At 17.2% G+C, this 12,281-nt stretch overlaps 6 protein-coding genes across 6 annotated transcripts; 4 read left to right on the plus strand and 2 right to left on the minus strand.

Annotated features, from left to right (window-relative positions):
- Positions 1-161: 161 nt before the first annotated feature.
- On the plus strand, positions 162-1,477 carry PF3D7_0422900 (methyltransferase, putative; the record flags this gene model as incomplete). The annotated part of the gene is made up of 4 exons (XM_001351496.1): positions 162-330; positions 427-549; positions 899-1,086; positions 1,229-1,477. 4 exons carry the CDS (start codon positions 162-164, stop codon positions 1,475-1,477), a joined length of 729 nt encoding a protein of 242 aa, XP_001351532.1.
- Positions 1,478-2,476: 999 nt separating this feature from the next.
- PF3D7_0423000 (conserved Plasmodium protein, unknown function) lies at positions 2,477-3,259 on the plus strand (the record flags this gene model as incomplete). Its single annotated transcript, XM_001351497.1, has 1 exon — positions 2,477-3,259. One exon carries the CDS (start codon positions 2,477-2,479, stop codon positions 3,257-3,259), a length of 783 nt encoding a protein of 260 aa, XP_001351533.1.
- Positions 3,260-4,050: 791 nt separating this feature from the next.
- PF3D7_0423100 (AP-4 complex subunit sigma, putative) lies at positions 4,051-4,675 on the minus strand (the record flags this gene model as incomplete). Its single annotated transcript, XM_001351498.1, has 2 exons — positions 4,051-4,309; positions 4,494-4,675. The coding sequence occupies 2 exons, from the start codon at positions 4,673-4,675 to the stop codon at positions 4,051-4,053; spliced, it is 441 nt and encodes a 146-aa protein (XP_001351534.1).
- Positions 4,676-5,187: 512 nt separating this feature from the next.
- PF3D7_0423200 (BSD-domain protein, putative) lies at positions 5,188-5,755 on the plus strand (the record flags this gene model as incomplete). Its single annotated transcript, XM_001351499.1, has 2 exons — positions 5,188-5,248; positions 5,406-5,755. The coding sequence occupies 2 exons, from the start codon at positions 5,188-5,190 to the stop codon at positions 5,753-5,755; spliced, it is 411 nt and encodes a 136-aa protein (XP_001351535.1).
- A 601-nt stretch (positions 5,756-6,356) lies between these two features.
- On the minus strand, positions 6,357-7,787 carry PF3D7_0423300 (conserved Plasmodium protein, unknown function; the record flags this gene model as incomplete). Its single annotated transcript, XM_001351500.1, has 1 exon — positions 6,357-7,787. The coding sequence occupies one exon, from the start codon at positions 7,785-7,787 to the stop codon at positions 6,357-6,359; it is 1,431 nt and encodes a 476-aa protein (XP_001351536.1).
- Positions 7,788-10,445: 2,658 nt separating this feature from the next.
- Positions 10,446-11,099, plus strand: PF3D7_0423400 (apical asparagine-rich protein AARP; the record flags this gene model as incomplete). Its single annotated transcript, XM_001351501.1, has 1 exon — positions 10,446-11,099. One exon carries the CDS (start codon positions 10,446-10,448, stop codon positions 11,097-11,099), a length of 654 nt encoding a protein of 217 aa, XP_001351537.1.
- Between the last annotated feature and the right edge of the window lie 1,182 nt (positions 11,100-12,281).

Consider the following 12,281-nt stretch of genomic DNA (forward strand, 5'->3'; position numbering starts at 1 on the left):
TATTCTATTTATTCATTCATTTATTCATTAATTTTTATTTTTTGTCCCACAATTTAAATTTTTTTTTTTTTTTTTTTTTTTTTTGAAGTGAATATTTTCACAAATAAACTTTTTAATGCTAAGAATATATTGATTTATTATATTTTCCTTTTTGTCATATAATGTATTATGTAAAAAAATATGAGCATAAATTGTTGAGTGACACTCTACGATTTTTAGGTTTTACGATCAAATGGGGGATACATGAAAATGGATATTGGTTGACAAATATAAATTATACTTTTGATTATATACTATCCAATTTAATAATAAAATATTTTAAGGAAAAAAGTAAACAATGAATAAATAAATAAATATAAATATATATATATATATATATATATATATATAATTTATTTTATCTATGACCTTTTTTATTTCTTGTAGAAGTTAAATCAGTTGTTGATGTAGGGTGTGGATACGGGCATTATGTCAACGAATTAAATTTTCATAAAATAAAATCAGTAGGATTTGATGGAAATTATAAACTTATTAATTCATTGAATAATGGTACATTATAAAATATATATTTTTTTTTTATTTCCTATTTTTGTAGCTAGCTAATATATATATATATATATATGTATATATTTATGTGTGTGTATTTTTTTTTTTTTTTTTTTTTATTTCCTATTTTTGTAGCTAGCTAATATATATATGTATATATTTATTTGTTTGTATTATTTTTTTTTTTTTTTTTTTTTTTTTATTTCATATTTTTGTAGCTAGCTAATATATATATATGCATATATTTATGTGTGTGTATTTATTATATATATATATATATATATATATATATATATATATATACCCATTTTATGTTTATTTTTATTTTAATTTAATTCTTGTTACTTTTTAGAGAATTTATATGTACATGATGCAACAGATGATTATTTGGTATCAAACTTGATGAATAAGGTTGATAGAATGAAAAGTGATCAAAATGAGGAAAAGAATAAAATTATAAGAAATGTAGGGAAAAGCTTAAGAGGATTTTTTAATTTTGATTATGTTTTGTGTTTGAACGTAGGTGAATATATACCTAAGGTTAGAAAGAATTTCATAGTTTAATGGATTGTAATGTATATTATGTGTTACAAAATAAAAAAAAAAGAAAAAACTATATTTGTTATAAATAATATATATATATATATATATATATAAATATGTATACATATTTTTGTTATAGAAAAAAGAAGAAATATTCTTAAAAAATTTAGACAGGTTAAATGATAAGGGCATTATAATATCGTGGGATAAACCAAATAGTTTTAATATAGGAACCATAAATGAGAAGACTGAAACGGAAATATTGGACGTTTTTTTAAATAATTATAATTATACATATGATGAAAAGAATAGTAAAATATTCAGAGATAGTTGTAACAATGATGTTCTTAAAAAGTGTATTTATATATTTGAGAAAAAGAAAAGATAACTTTTTTTTTTTTTTTAGATTACATAAATATAAATATAAATATATATATATATATATATATATAATAATAATAATAATAAAAATAACATGTTATATACACACATTATGAAGTCTTCAGTTTTTCATGTGACCATTGTGTTTTTTCGTTTTTTTTTTTTTTATTTATTTTTTTCTATTTTTTGGTACTTTTTAATTGAAACATTTTAATATTTTTTATAAGGTTAAATGTGTTGCCTTTTTTTTTATTTCATTATTATTTTTTTTTTTTTTTAATTTATATAATATTTTTCATTAGTACCTTTTAATTAAAAAAAAAAAATAAAAAATAATAAAAAAATATATATATATATAAATTATACATATAATATATATATATATTTATTTATTTGTGCTTAATAAAATGTGATAAGCAAATATTGCTCCTCCATTTTTATATATGTGTTAATTAAAATTTTATTTTGTGCTATAATTTGTATAGCATCATACATAAAATTATGAGTATAAAACAAAAAACACATCATCTGTATATTTTGTTGTATCATATTATTTAATCATATAAAGTAAACATATGTATTATATATATATATATATATATATATATACATATTTGTTTGTATTCCTTTATCTGACTCCTTATAAAATGAAATATGTGTGTAAGGAAAAAAAAAAAATAAATAAATAAAAATAAATAAATAAATAAAATAACTTTTAAAAATAGTATATTATGTAAATATATTTTTATATGTATGAATTTTTTAACTATGCTTAGTACATTGAAATATTATTATTTTTTTTTATATGCATATATATATATATATATATATATATATATATACCTTGAAATATATATGCCCTTATATTTTATCAAAATATATAATATAATATAATATAATATAATAAAATCAAAGTATATGTATATGTATATATATATATATATGTGTTTTTTTTTCATGTAAACAACAAAAAAAAAAAAATAATATAATATAATTATTTTATAAGATGAGAAAGAACTATATAAAAAAAGGAGATAATAAATATGAACAAAATAACCATGGGGTTAATAATATTAGTGAAAAAAAAAGGAACAGCCATGTTAATAACACTATAGGAATAGAAAATGAAGAAAAAAGTAATATTAATGATAAGGTATTAGTAATCGAAAAAAATAATATATGTCGTAGAAAATCATATTCAGATATTTCTGAAAGAACAAAAAATGAGAATAATGAAATATCGATAATAAGAACAAGACGTAGGACAATAGATAATACACCAAGAGAGAATATATATTTAACAAGTAAAATATGTGATAAAAATGAATTGTTAACAAAATTTCCGAATGAAAGAAATATATCAAAAGATAAATGTTTTTTAAAAAAAATGAATAATATAAATAATAATAATAATAAAAAAGAAGTTAAAATAAATAATAAAAGAAAAAATATTACAAAAAGTTATGTAAATAATAATTGTAAATTAAATCATCATCATCATAATAATAATAATATTAAAAAAAATAATGAATATAAATGTACACATAAAAAAGAAAAGTATATATTCAATACTTGTGAAATTAATTCAATAAAAGTAAATAATAATATATATATTTGTCAGTTTAAAGATAAGTTAAATAAAGTACATAAACATTTCTTTCCAATATATAAATATGGAGATGCCAGCACAGCAAAAAATAGAGCACACATGTTACAATTACATGTGTGTTCTTGTATATATTGTCAAAATGGTATTTTGTGCAATTTTGTTGAATATTATATGTTATAAATATTGGAAGCGTATGCAAGGAACCACACACACACACATAAATGTATATATATATAAATATATGTATGTATGTATGGTTTATATGTTCATTTGTTCACCTATTTATTTTTTTATTTGTTCATCTATTTTATTTTTAATTTTTTTTTGTGTTTCATATATTTATATGTTAATTCTTAAGAATTTCCATAATTTCTTCTTTTTTATCATTGTCTACATAAATATTTTTAAAAAATTTTCCCCTTCATATATTTGTAATGCCTCATATTATCCATGGGGGGATTTTATTTTATACATAATTCAAAACAATTTTGTTTTACTTTCTCTTATTTTAACAAAAAAAAAAATAAAATAATATAAAAAAAAAAAAAAAAAAAAAAAAACACTATAATATTATACTATTTATTTTTTTAATTTTTAAATATACATCAAAAATAACTCTGATATATATATATATATATATATATATATATATATAGCAAGTTATATAGAAGAATATATAGGTAGTTATTTTCCTTATGTATTCTTTTTATTTTTTTTTTTATCATACGATTGGTATATAATTCCTTCATATAATATATTTGAATATTTAGTTTTGGCTAGTCATATTGTTGACATTTTTTTTTTTTTTTTTTTTTTTAAATTTAATAAATATATATATTTGTTCATACGAAATGTTTGACTAGCTATTTTTGGCTAGCCACATTTTTTGTTATAAGCTTATTTTTTTTGTTCCTTTTTTTTTTTTTTTTTTTTTTTTTTTTTTTTTATTTCTCTCTTTCTTTATTTTGAATTTACATTTTTAGAGAAACTTTATCCATTAACAGAATTGGTCTCAAGACATTAGTTTTGTTCATATCACAGATTTCTCCATTACAAATAATTTCGTCTATAATAAAATGTGTTTTGTCAATATTGAACATGATATCTAATTCACAAACATTTTCGTAATATTTATCCAGGATTTCTATTATGTTATGAATCATTTCGAGAATAGCAAATTCGTTAACGTCTTGGTCTGATACCCCAACGATGAGATATAAGCTTGCATACCTTCGAAAAAAAAAATATAAAAATTAAAAAATAATAAGAAATATATATATGTATATATATATATATATATATATATATATATATATATATATATAGGGAAAAGCGCATATGTTAATTGTATAAATGGATATATAAATAAATAAAATATATATGTATGTATTTATGTATGTATATTCCTTATTACCTTCTGTAAATAATTTTATATTCCCTATATTGTAAAAAAGAACACTGATAATCCACTCTTGATAAACATTTTCTTATAAGTTCTCCTTCTAATATAGTTTTTTCTTCAATACTTAAATGATTGTAATATTGGCTTAACCTAGTTTGGCCTTGTTTATTGACCATTAACAAGAATTCTATCATTTTTAAAAAAATTGATTCTTTTTCTTTTTTTTCTTTTTTTTATTTTTTTATTGTTTTATTGTTTCATTGTTCTTTGGTTAATATATTCTTTCATTCTTGCCTTTCATACCATTTAATAAAATATATATATATATATATAATATAAATGATTATATATAAAATAAAAAAAAAAAAAAGTTCAAATTTGAATATATTACATATACAAAAAATCATATATATAAAACTGTATACATATATAATAATAATTATATATATTATATATCATATATATATTTTTTTTTGGTTTATATATGTATGCATATTTTTTTTTTTTTTTTTTTTTATTTATTTTTTATTATTTATTTATTTTGTATTTTTTATTTTGTATTTTTTATTTTTTTATTATTTATTTTTTTTTTTATTTTTTTTTTTTTCTCCCGTAAAAATTATTCCATATATAATTAAAAGGGGGGAGGAAAAAAAAAAAAAAAAAATTTATTTGAAAAATTGTATAAGGTTACCATTTGATTATAATGGGAAATAAACATAATAAAAAAAAGTATGAATTATGTGAAATTCAATACGAAGAAAAAGGTAAAAATTTGTATATTTTGTTTTTTTTTTATATATATATAAAAGGAGATATTATAAGAGAAATGTAAAATAAAATATATTATAATGTGATACAATATATATATATATATGTATAATATTAATATATGTTATGTTTCTATATTTTACTACTTGTCAGATTTTCAATTAAAATATCCATGGAACGAAATTATAAAATGGGGGAGTGACGATTTAAATGTTGATATAAATATAAAGATAGTAAAAAAAGTAATTGAAGAAATCAAAGATATAACATTAGATGAAGAAAGCTTTTTTAATATTACAGAAGGGAAGGATATTCAATCATTTCATTTTGAAGATAAGTATGTTCTATGGGCAACAGCGTTATTAAAAGATATACCGAATTTAAAAAAAATCAGATATAATATTGTTCCGAAATATATTAACGAAAATGAATTCTGGTTAAGATATTTTTCATCTATAAAAATGATAATAATAAAAAATTTCTTTGAAACTATGCAGAATTAAATACAAACCAAAAAGTAAATACATCAACATGATCAACATGATCAACATAATCAGAAGCAATAATAATAATAAATATTATTTTTTTTTTGTTTCTTTTTTTATTCATTTTTTTTTTTTTTTTTTTGTTATACTTTTAAAATTATAAAAACTATATACATATATATATATATATATATATGCTTGTGTTAGCTTATGAAATATTGTTAATTTTTTTCTTTTTTTTTTTTAATCGTTATTTTCATTTAAATGATTATTAAAATTAAGTAAAACTTCAAACAAACAAAAAAAAAAAAAAAAAAATTAAAAATAATAAAATAAAATAAAACAAATAATGTGACACTATAATGCCATTAAAATTTTATTAAAAGAAGGATTAAAAATAGAAAGAAAAAAAAAAAAAAAAATTTAAAGCCTACTTATATAAATATAAATATAAATAATATGGACACATATACATATATATATATATATATATATATATATATATATTTTATGTTGTGTGTCCCAAATGAGGCCATAAGGAATTAAAAACCTTGTGTTGCCATTAATTTATACACACACATTATAATTTTTTATTATTGTCTTTATTATGTCCTTCTGTTTATCTTTTTGTTTCTAAAGAATGTATATCCTTTAAAAGTTTTAACATATGATGCTCAGCATTTTTTAGTAATCGTTTTTTGGATGTGAGTTCATTAACAATATCATTAATTTCTTCAAGTTCATGTTTTTTTTCTTCTAATTCTTCTGCTTCGTCATCATGATGTGTATCATGATTTTTATGATCATCATCATAATCTTCATGTTCGTCATAATTATTATTATTACCTTTTTTTCTTCTTTTTCTTCTTCTTTTATTATTTTTTTTTTTTTTCTGTTTGTTTTTTTTATTCTTTTTATAATAGTGATCTTTATAATTTATATCATCATCATCGTCATAATGATTATCATGATCATAATTTCTTCTTTCTTCTTCATCTTCATTTATATGATAGTTCATATTTTCATCATAATCATCATGTTCATGTAATGAATCCTCTTCCATTATTAATTTATCATTTTTTGTATTATATTTATTTTTTTTTCCTCTTCGTTTATTTCTTTTTCTTTTTCTTTCATTATTCTCATCATACATTACATCTACTTGATCGTCATATTCGTCGTCTTCATATTTATCTTTTTTATTTTTTCTCAATTTATTTTTTTTATTTTTCTTTATATTTTTATTCTTTTTTTTTTTTTTTTTTTTCTTTTTTTTTTTTTTCTGTTTGTCCTTTTTGCTTTTTTTTTTTTTTTTTTTTTTTTTATCCTTTAATTTTTTCTTTTTAGCTAGCTTTGATTTTCGCTTGTCTTTTTTTTTACGTTTCATGAGGGCTAATAAAACTCTTCTCTTTACTAATTTATTATGAAAATCGTTTAGTACATTGCCTATAGAATCGTTAGTTTTATTGTGTAGAATATGTGTTCCTTTGTTTATTGGTGGTAAAAATTGAATTACGAGTTTTTTATTATTTATGGATATATGTGTTTTTGATTTTTGTTCCAAAATAATATATGGTTCATATATGACGTTATAATTTTTTATTTTCGTAATAAAATATTTGACATATTTAAAAAATGTATTATAATATATATAAGTATTTTTTATATATTCTTTATAATTATTTATTATAGATTTTGTATTCAAATATATCTTTCCATCTTTATCGTTCATAATATTTGTATATATGTTATTATTTTTTTTTTCACTATATCCATTTTGTTTTTCTTTTTGTATTTTATAAATGGTATGCCATATGTCATTATTAATATTATTATTATTATTATTATTATTATTATTATTATTATTACTATTATTATTATTTATTTTATGATTATCTAAAAAAATTCTTTTTAAAGAGGAGAATTCATATGTTGTGTTTACATTTAATTTAAAAAGTATAAGTATATTTATTATAACGAAAACAATCAGGTGCTTTCTTAGTAATATGGTTTTTATAATTTTAAAGTTGTCTAAATGTAATGACCGCATTTTCTATTCATTCTTTTTTAAAAAATTCAATTTTATTTTTTTTTAATTACAAATTTTTAGATTATAACAAGCATGTTAGAAAATGAATGTATAAATATATATACACACATATTTATATATATATATATATATTACAATAAATATATAACTTTTACATTTTCGTCATTTCCTTTTTTTTTTTTTTTAAAACAAAAAAAAAAAATAAATATAAAAATATAATAAAATGTAGTATAAATTATTTATATATAATTTGAAAGTTTTCTTTAAAACAAATTCAGAAATTAAAATATTACATAATTATGAACAGTGGAGAAGGAAAAAAAACACAAACAAAAAACAAAAAAAAAAAAAAAAACGAAAAAAGAAAAAATCTGCATTTTCATGACAAATGCTGTTTCACTGAAATTTTGTTCTTTTCAAAAGATATTTGTCTATTACATGTTATAAATATATTTATATATTTTTTTTTTTATTTATTTTATAATTATATTATCACATATATATATATATATATAAATGTATATGCGTTGTTTTCCATTTGATGGAAACACATTTTGATATGTGAAAATGTTGGTACTCCCAAAAGAAAAAAAAAAAAATAAAAAAAAAAAAAAATAAAAAAAAAAAAAAATAAAAAAAACACATATATATTAATTTAATATATATATTAAATCTATAATTTATTTATTATTTTTTTTTTTCCCATTTTATATTATATGTTGTAACATATTTACAAAAAATTAAGAAATATATATATATATATATTTATGTTTTTTTTTTTATATTAATATTTTTATTTTGTATGGACTGCATATTTCAAAAATAACATTATAATATTTAAATTAAATAACAAAATTGAAATAAAACTTATTTAATGTTCTAATAAATACAATTAGTATTTAAAAAAAATTTATTTTAAGAATATTAAACGAAGGGAACATTTATGAAATTATTGAAACCATAGAAGGAATATTAGTATACTACATCTATTATGTAGACATTTTATAAATTTATAAAATGATCATAATTTTATTTTATGATATTATTACATATTTCATGTGTACATTTTTGTAAAAAAATAAAAAAAAAAAAAAAAAAACAATATAATACAAAGAAGTGTTACTCTATGAAGTCTTTTTTTCTTTATACTTATATAACATTGAAAAAAAATATAATATTACAAATATATATATATATATATATATATATATATATATATTATATTATATTATATTATTTTTACATATAACAATATTATGTATTATTATTATATTTAAAATGTGTAAAAATAAACAAAATACATTCATACCAATAAATATTCTTTATCAATATAACATATATCTGTCTCTATTTTTTAAAACTAAAATAAAAATAAAATTTACCTTGCCTGTTCATATAAAATTTGTAGATAAATTACGAAAATTACATGAACAATTCAGAAAAAAAAAAAAAAAATTAAAATAAGAAGAGAAATTAAATACCATTACAATTGAACTTTAATATATATATATATTTTACAATTTGTAAAATGTCATTTTTTTCTTGTTTTTCTTTTTTTCCTTTTGGTCTTATAATGTTTACTAAGGAATGTATATTATATATATAAATATATGCTTTTCCTAATAAGTTAAATATATATATATATATATATATTTTATATTTGTTTAATTGTGGTAAGCTACTTATTAGAGTTAATACATATTCCACATGTATAAAACGTGGCTACAATATTATGTTGTTATATATGATGGTTCATCATACTTAGACCCTTTTGAAATAATAAGACATATACGACATTGATAAAATAATGGGTATTGTTGAAAAGATATATATACATTTATTATTTTTATTTACTTATATGTAAGAATAAATATAATTTGTTATCTTTAACGAGAATGTAGGCGGGTGGGAGGAAAGAGAAGAATATTATTCAGCTGAGTATTATTTTATAATTTCTTGGTTCATGTATTAAGTTATATATATATATATATATATATATATATAGGATGTTGTTTTCATTTTTTTAATATAATTATAAAAAAAAAAAAAAATTGAATAAAACGGTTATTATTTTCTTTGTGTTTGGGGATTGCTTTCCATAAATTATATGATAAAAAAAGGAACATACACAATTCAACTACTACAAAAATTTTATATTTATGTGTATTTTGTTTTTTTATACGGTACAAAAGTGTAAGGATAGCATTCTGCATTTTGGTGCTTCTTTTTTTACTTTATTTTTATTTTATTTTTTTACTCGATTTTTTTTTTTTTTTTTTTTTTTTCTTTTTTGTGGTTTGAATATTTCTTCTATATATCAGGATGGGTGGTGAGGGGAAATTATATAAAATTATATAGAAAAATAAAATGTATAAATTAAATATACTTTATTTACTTCTTTTTGAATTATTTTATATTTCCTTACACCATGAGATAGAACAATTATTTGAAAAAAGAAGTATGTGCATAAACTATTAATAAGCAGAAATAAAAAAAAAAAAAAAATAAATAAATAAATAAATAAATAAAAGTAAAAAGAATTAATATATATATATATATATATATATTTATATTTATTTATTTATTTATTAATAAACACTTCACATGCATATGTTTATATAACACATTTTTTATATTATAAAGAGATAAGATATAGGAATGTGGAAGTTTATTACCATAATAATATTTTCCATATATTATATTGACGGAAAAAGTATATTGAGGAATAACAAAAGTCATAACAATTTGCCTATATCAAAAACGAATGAAGAAGAGGAAGGTAAAATAAATATAAATAATTTAAAGCCTATAAAACAACATGATAATATTATAGAAGATGTACATATTAAGGAGAACAAATTTATTTCCATAAAAAATAAAGACAAAAATGGTTCCTTTATTGATTTAAGTATGAGATATAATGAAAAAGAATCTGATAATGATGAGGAAGAAGAAGAAGATGAAGAAGACAATGAAGATAATAACACAAATAATAATAATAATAATAATAATAATAATAACAATGATGATGATCACCATAATGATGATGATCATCATGATAATAATGATAATCATGATAATGATAATAATGATAATAATAATAATAATAATGATAATAATAATAATAATAATGATAATAATAATAATAATAATGATAATAATAATAATTCCTCTGCTGCATTCACAGCTCTTCCTCCACCACCACCTCCTGTACCTCCCCCACCTCCACCAACATTAACACCTTCAGGTATTGTAGGTAATGTTCTTTCAACTTTTGTATCACATGGTTTAAAATTAATCGGAGTACCCTAAATTTTTTTTTTTTTTTTTTTTATATATGTGTGTGTGTGTGTGTCAAGTTTAATAAACGCATATAATATATATGACATGAAATATTTATGAATTATGTAGATAACTTACAATTTTTATTTTTTCTTTTTTAATCTTAACTTTTTTTAAATAAAAAAAAAAAAAAAAAAAAAAAAAAAAAAAAAAAAAAAAAAAAAAAAGAAAAAAAAAAAAAACCATTCTTTAAAATATATATGTATATATATATATATATATATATATATTATTTATTGAAAATATTAATTGAACGAATTAAAAATAACTTAATTTTTAAAAAATATCATATACTTTTTAAATAGACAAATATTTTGGAACTATATATTTTGTTTTATAATATATACTAAGGTACTAAAAATATAAACAATCCACATATTCTTGTCTAAATCTTTTATTACCATATAATATTATTTTTGTCTTTATAGAACCAAAAAAAAAAAAAAAAATTAGATCCTTATAAAATAGGTTTATACATATATAATATATATAATATATATATATATTTTATTGTATATATATTTGTGTTTTAATTTTTTTTTTGATCAGAAAAAAAGGGAACATTTAAACGAGAAAATTAACATATATATATATATAACATACATCTATATAAAATATATATATGAACATACAAACTTATTGTGTTTAATATTATATTAATATATAAATATATAAATATATATATATTTTTATGTGTGTGCACAAAATAAAAAAATATATATGTTTTTATATTTATAAAATTGTGCATATATATATATATATATATATATATATATTATATATATATATTATATATATTTATATGTTTATATGTTTATTTTACTTTATGATAGTATAATTATTATACATTTATCATGTAATACTATATTTAAAAAAAAAAAAAAAAAAAAAGGAAACATGAAACGTCCACATTTTAATTATATAACATTTTGTTAATTTTTTATGGTATTTAAAAATACTTTCTTTTTTTTTTTATATCTGTTTATTTTCATTTATTATATTACAAATAAAAAAAAATATATATGTATGGATGTATATATATTAATATATATATATTATATGTTTATATATACATTATAATTAAATACATTATCTTTTACGTGTAAGAATATATAAATATATATTATATATATGTATATATATATTTTTTTT

The sequence above is a fragment of the Plasmodium falciparum genome (assembly GCF_000002765.6).
Source record: "Plasmodium falciparum 3D7 genome assembly, chromosome: 4".
Classification (NCBI taxonomy): Eukaryota; Apicomplexa; class Aconoidasida; order Haemosporida; family Plasmodiidae; genus Plasmodium; species Plasmodium falciparum.